Raw genomic sequence first — 7,266 nt, 5'->3', positions numbered from 1 at the left:
CCTTAGAGCCCTTGGTTTGCAGTGTGGATAACGGTGGACGGGCCTGTCAATCACCCGTGGAACCCCGCCCACCGTTCCCTACACTGCTTTGAGTGACGGATCTGGCGAAGAGATAACTTCGCTGAACAGACAGATTTTGAGCAGTCACATCTGCTGTCCTTATATTGATGGAACATGTAGCAGTCTCTGATATTTCTTATGTACTGCGTGGTATTTGTTTATGACACTTGGTTACTTTTTATTCAACCACAGTGTTCAAATCAATACATTGTATCAGAGTTGCAATTCTTCAGTCTGCAAGGTTACTGAGCCTGTACTGCCCTCCTACATTGGCAGGTATTCAATGCTGTGGGCGAGTGGGGACAGCGAGCAGAGCTTCCTGCTCGCTGTCACCACTCACCCTGTCAGTATTCAAAGCAGCCACCTCATACGCCAATTTCCCCTCGCTCCATTTTTTGAGTGAGGGGGAATTGGCGTATGAGGCTTCAGAAGCAGCGAGACTCGAGGCTAAATACAGCGAGTTTCCTGCATTAGCCGCGGGTCTCGCTGTTTTGAGGAATTCACGCCGTCCTGTGACAGCGAGAATTTCCCCAGAACATTGAATAGAGCGAGTGGCCGGCGCGGGGGTTAAACAGCGAGGATCGCTGGTTTTCTGCAATCCTCGCTGTTTAACCCCCTTGCCGGCCGCATTGAATACCTGCCATTGACTGAAGACAGTCAGTTTGTTTATTGGCAGGATATAGTAAAAGCTTGCAGATTGGCCCTGTATAATTAGGACTTATTGTTCTTATGACGCTAACTGCAAACGGCCATGACAAGTGTATAGAGCCGAACAGCCCCGTACTTCTGGGGCATACTCACTGCTGTGGGGATATACTGACACCGCTATACTGTATGTTTGAATGTAACTAGTCTGTCCTGTGCATGTTAATTTGATTGATCACCACGATCCTGATCCGCAATATATTGTATACATGGGCTGTTCGGCTCTATACACTTATGGCCGTTTGCAGTTAGCGTCTTGTGCCACATACACATGCTATGCATTTTAAACATTATCTTTAGATTATTCTGACATTCATGATTTGTTTACACCAGCACCTATACACATTTCACCGACTGTGCCGGCTTCCTCAGGGCCGAATACTGACTCAGTGAAATCACCCAGAACGCCGCAAGCACAGCGTGACAGCCAATGAAACACTTCCATACATTGGCTAAATTGCAAGCATACTGTGGTAGTGTATGGCCCAAAAATTATTTAGCTGTTAAAAATACACCTTAATTACAGGGTAGACAGCGGTGAATAAGAGAGAAAACATCGAAGGCAATACAAATATTGAGACATTGCATGAACAAAATTGATCTCTGAACACCGCAGAGACCACAAAGTGTAAAACAGATTGGGCATACACCATACTGGAAATAAATGGGAAGCGGTCATCTATTAGAATGAACTTAGGTCTACAGTCATTAGGTCGACCCCACTAGGTCGAGTGGCAGGAAGGTCGACCTGACTTAAGGTCGACATGGGCCAAGGTCGACATGACTTAAGGTCGAATTTGCATAAAGGTCGACATGAGGAAGGTCGACTGGTCATAAGGTCGACATGGGGTTTTTCACTGTTTTTTGAGCCGACATGTGCCGACAGGCGGTATTTCATGCCCTACCATCCACTAGGGCGTGGTGGGAGAATAAAATAGTGTGCCGAGCGCAGCGAGGCACCGTGCCCGAAGCATTGCGAGCGAAGCGAGCGATGCGAGGGTCCGATTCTCATTGCCAACTGTGTCCATGTCGACTGTGTCGACATTCGGATAAAAAAACAGTGAAAAACCCATGTCGACCTTATGACCAGTCGACCTTCCTCATGTCGACCTTATGCAAATTCGACCTTAAGTCATGTCGACCTTGGCCCATGTCGACCTAAAGTCAGGTCGACCTTCCTGCCAGTCGACCTAGTGGGGTCGACCTAATGACTGTAGACCTAAGTTAATTCTGACAGATGTACCGATTCCATTATTAAAAGTGAACAATTAGATTGCTTAAAATCATACACTGTCTATCAATACATTTTGTATGCAGTCATAAGAACAATAAGTCCTAATTATACAGGGCCAATCTGCAAGCTTTCACTATATCCTGCCAATAAACAAACTGACTGTCTTCAGTCATGTAGGAGGACAGTACAGGCTCAGTAACCTTGCAGATTGAAGAATTGCAACTCTGATACAATTGTACTGATTTGAACACTGTGGATGAATAAAAAGTAACCAAGTGTCATAAACAAATACCACGCAGTACATAAGAAATATCAGAGACTGCTACATGTTCTATCAATATAAGGACAGCAGATGTGACTGCTCAAAATCTGTCTGTTCAGCGAAGTTATCCTATGTAATGAGATAAAGGATTAAGGCAGTGGTTCCCAAACTGTGTGCCGTGGCTCCCTGGGGTGCCTCGGGACACATGAAGGGGTGCCGCGGCTTGGTGGTCTAGGACCAACTCAAATTATTAATGGTTAATTATTTATGAGCAAAACCAGTGCTGGTGGCTGCCAATCATAGAATGTGTACAAACAGAAGCAAATCCTGCCCTTTACCACACAACTGCCGCTAAGAATCGCATATAAACCCAATCTAGTTAATTTTTTTGGGACCTAGGGGTGCCGTGAAAAAAATTCTGATTCTCTAGGGCAGGGGTCGGGAACCACTGGCTCGCGAGCCAGGTGTGGCTCTTTTGATGACTTCATATGGCTCGCCCATTATTTTAATTGGGCGGAGGCGTGGCGTGGCTGGCGCTCGGACCGGACGCGGCTGAGAGGAGCTCCCGTAAGGACCCTGGTAATCAGCCCTGAACCTGCCCTGATACCCACCCTTCTCGACCTCCCAAGGCCACCTACCACCATCCTGAATCCACCGACCCGAGCCGCGGAGCCGGAGTGCACTTTTAGGTGCGCTTGCAGGTTGTGGCCTGGTCCGGTGGTGGAAGCCAGGAGCTCAATTAGGAGAGGAGCCCGGCGGCATCTGTGTTCCCGCCCGGCGGTTCTACCGCCGGAAGATTCTCCTCAGCCTCACTCTCTGTGCCCTCACCTCCACCTTGTGGCCCCAAGAGACGCGGGGGAACCCGGCGGGGACCCGGAGTTTGTTTGCTGTGGCGTGGCTGACGCGCTGCGGCCTGTATGTGTGCTGGTGAGAAGGGGACTTGCGGGGACCCTGATAGGCAGCCAGTTCACTGGAGCTCCCGTATACCCCTTTATCCAAGCCCCTCCTGACTCCTTGCTGCTGTCAGATAGGGACAACAGACAGACTCCCTAAGGGGGTAGCTGCAGCAGCTAATGCCCAGGAGGAGACTCGAGTAGCCTCACCTCAAACCTACACTGGGATATGCCCTCTCTTATTTAAGATTTTGGGCCTGGCTTAATCAATCAGAGGAGACCCCTTTCTCTTCAGGTCCTGCGGTTGAAGAAAGCCTGGGTAGGGGCAACCATCCACAGCACCACCCCCCTACACTCTCAGCAGTTATAATCTACCACCGCTCACAGGGCCGCCCACAAGATGGCGAAAAGAAAAAAAGATGACGACTATCGTACATTTCAGGACGAATGGACCGAAGAATTTGCCTTTGTGGAGAGAGCAGGTTCTGCGGTGTGTCTAATTTGCAATGACAAAATTGCATCGATGAAACGGTCAAATATAAAGCGGCACTTCGACACGCGCCATGCTACCTTTGCATCAAAATACCCTGTGGGAGACAGCAGAAAGAAAGCGTGCCAAGAGCTACTGAGCAGGGTGCAAGCTAGCCAGCAGCAACTCCGCGTATGGTCCCGGCAAGGTGACTATAATTCCGCTAGCTTTGCTGGATCTTTAGCAATAGTGAGGAACGGAAAACCATTCACAGATGGCGAGTATGCTAAAAAGTTCATGCTGGATGTAGCCAATGAACTTTTTGATGATCTTCCGAACAAAAACAAGATAATCAAACGGATACAAGACATGCCTCTGTCGGCAAGAACTGTTCATGATCGTACCATCATGATGGCAAACAAAGTGGAGGAAACGCAAGTGAAGGACATAAATGCAGCGCCGTTCTTTTCCCTGGCTTTGGATGAGTCGACAGATGTGAGCCATTTGTCGCAGTTCAGCGTGATTGCAAGATATGCTGTTGGTGACACACTGCGCGAAGAAAGTCTTGCTGTTCTGGCAATAAAAGGGTCCACAAGAGGTGAGGATTTATTCAAGTCTTTCATGGAGTTTGCTCAAGAAAAAAATCTACCTATGGATAGACTTCTCTCAGTGTGTACTGATGGTGCTCCGTGTATGGTGGGGAAAAACAAAGGATTTGTGGCGCTTCTTCGTGAACATGAAAATAGACCCATCCTAAGTTTCCATTGCATTCTACACCAGGAGGCACTTTGTGCTCAGATGTGTGACGGGCAGTTTGGCGAAGTGATGTCGCTGGTCATTCGTGTGATCAACTTTATTGTTGCCCGAGCCTTAAATGATCGCCAGTTTAAAACACTGCTGGATGAAGTTGGAAATAACTATCCTGGTCTGCTTTTGCACAGCAATGTGCGTTGGTTGTCAAGAGGGAAGGTGCTTAGCCGTTTTGCGGCTTGCCTGAACGAAATCCAGACTTTCCTTCAAATGAAAGGCATCGAGCATCCTGAGCTAGCCGATACTGAGTGGCTCCTCAAGTTTTACTATCTCGTAGATATGACTGAACATCTGAACCAGCTCAACGTGAAAATGCAAGGCATTGGAAATACAGTGTTATCCCTTCAACAAGCTGTGTTTGCTTTTGAAAACAAGCTAGAGCTCTTCATTATGGATCTTGAAACAGGTCGTTTACTACATTTTGAAAAACTGAGCCAGTTTAAAGATGCATGCACAGCAAGTGATCCCAATCAAAACTTGGATCTCCACCAGCTAGCTGGCTTCACATCCAGTCTCCTACAGTCCTTCAAAGCGCGCTTTGGAGAATTTCGTGAGCACGCTAGTCTTTTTAAGTTCATCACCCATCCAACCGAGTGTTCACTAAACACAGCCGATCTGAGTTACATTGCTGGTGTCTCCATCAGAGATTTTGAAGCAGAAGTGGCTGACCTGAAGGCCTCAGACATGTGGGTGAACAAGTTCAAGTCACTGAATGAAGATTTGGAAAGAATCACACGACAGAAAGCGGAGTTGGCGAGCAAGCACATGTGGACAGAAATGAAAAAACTTCAAACCGAAGACCAGCTGATTCTCAAAACTTGGAACGCGCTTCCTGTCACATACCACACACTGCAGCGTGTGAGTAATGCTGTGTTGACCATGTTTGGATCTACGTATGCATGTGAGCAGTCATTCTCACATCTTAAAAACATCAAGTCCAATCTACGATCACGTTTAACGGATGAAAGTCTCAACGCTTGCATGAAGCTTAACCTCACCAAGTACCAACCAGACTACAAAGACATCAGCAAATCCATGCAGCACCAGAAGTCGCATTAATGGTGAGTATTATAACAACATTATTTAAATTTTAATGTCAGTATAAAACGCCTCTGAATTTATTCTTTTAAATTTTAAAAGAATAAATTCAGAGGCGTTTTATATTGACATTTAGTTGAATTCACTTTTAAAATATATTATATGGCTCTCACTGAAATAAATTTCCGAATATTTTGCTTTCATGGCTCTCATAGTCAAAAAGGTTCCTGACCCCTGCTCTAGGGTGCCGTGAATCAAAAAAGATTGGGAACCCCTGGATTAAGGAAAGATTACACATGCTATAAAACTTTTTTGAGTTTCTACACCCTAAAAAATTCACTTTTTCTCATCTTTTTGCACATTTTCTTTAATACTCTCTTTTTAAGACGGTGTAATCAGTACACCTCTTTTTAACCAACCTAATAAAAGTTACATTTTAGAAACTGTGAATATATCAGTTGGACGTCCCCCTAACATACTTCCAGAGTGCACCCCAATAATCTCCAAACTTTTCCTTTTCTCATATAACGATATTGCATGGAGAGGGGTAGCACCGCATTCTCAAGAATATGTTAAAAATTATGAAAAATCTTTGCAAGAATGAAAAATAATAGAGAGGATGAAAGTATGAACCATAGGAGGACGAACAAGTAAGAACACTCAGTGCTGAATTAAAAACCCCTCCTCTGGCTATTCGGTTTTTGCAAGCTCACGGATGGCTGTTGAATTTGCAGAAGTCACAACTGGTGCCTGCCCTACAATTCCTGGGAGTAATTCTGGATACACATTTACATCGAGTATTCCTACCAGAGGTGAAAGCCAGGGACATTTGTCTCCTGGTGCCGTCGATTCTGGAATTGCCGGACCCGTCGGTCTGGAAATGACTGAAGTTGCTGGGCAAGATGGTGGTGACTTTCAAAACTCTGCAGTGTGCCAGATTCCATTCTCGGGCCTTTCAGTGGAACGTTTTGACATCCTGGTCGGGGAACACGCAAACCATGAAAACAGATTCGGTGAAACTGACGTTGGAAACCAGGTCTTCCCTAAAATGGTGGATGGATGTGAGCTCCCTTCAGTGGGGTCGGTCTCTTCAGTCTTGGGACTGGCTGGTAGTTACTACCGACGCCAGTCTCAGGGGCTTTGGGGCGGTAGTCCTGGACTTAAGGCTTCAGGGCCTGTGGACCAGAGTAGAGTCAACTCTCCCGATCAATGTACTGTAGCTTCGTGCAGTATGGAAGGCTTTATCCTTGGCTGAAGACAGGCTAAGGGGCCTCCCCATAAGGATTCAGTCGGACAATGCCACGGCTGTGGCATACCTGAATCATCAGGGTGGAACACGCAGCAAGATGGCTATGAAGGAGGTGTCGCGGATTCTTGTGTGGACAGAGCAAAATGTTCTGGCCTTATCGACAGTATTCATACCGGGAGTGCGGAATGTGGAGGCCGACTTCTTGAGCAGGGAAGAACTGTTGGAAGGGGCGTGGGCTTTGAATCCACAGATATTCCAGGAGATTGTGTCTCGGTGGGCGCTCCCGGAGGTGGATTTAATGGCGTCCAGGTTCAATTGTCGGGTTCCCAGATTCTTTTCCAGGACAAGGCGTCAGCAGTGGATGCAATGACGGTGCCTTGGTCAGGGAACCTGGCATACATTTTATCACCATTTCCAATGATTGCCAGGGTGCTGAAGAGGTTAAAATCCCAAGGGATTCTGGTAATACTGATTGCACCAGATTGGCCGAGGAGGTCTTGGTATTCCAGTGTTCAGAGACTATCAGTAGAGTCATGGCGTCTACCT

The 7,266-nt window shown here is 46.8% G+C and overlaps 1 protein-coding gene across 1 annotated transcript; it reads left to right on the top strand.

Moving 5' to 3' along the window:
- Window positions 1-3,554: 3,554 nt before the first annotated feature.
- Window positions 3,555-5,492, top strand: LOC146073230 (protein FAM200C-like). The gene has a single exon (XM_083180417.1). The coding sequence runs from the start codon at window positions 3,555-3,557 to the stop codon at window positions 5,490-5,492; it is 1,938 nt and encodes a 645-aa protein (XP_083036543.1).
- Window positions 5,493-7,266: the final 1,774 nt, after the last annotated feature.

This window comes from Crinia signifera, chromosome 4, assembly GCF_055691185.1.
Source record: "Crinia signifera chromosome 4, ASM5569118v1, whole genome shotgun sequence".
In the NCBI taxonomy this organism is placed as follows: domain Eukaryota; kingdom Metazoa; phylum Chordata; class Amphibia; order Anura; family Myobatrachidae; genus Crinia; species Crinia signifera.
The sequence above is the reverse complement of the archived record's forward strand: the minus strand, read 5'-3'. Positions and strand labels throughout refer to the sequence as shown.

What these genes read in the sequence shown, in the direction of transcription:
- LOC146073230 (XM_083180417.1), top strand. Translation starts at nt 3,555, where the DNA reads ATGGCGAAAAGAAAAAAAGATGACGACTATCGTACATTTCAGGACGAA.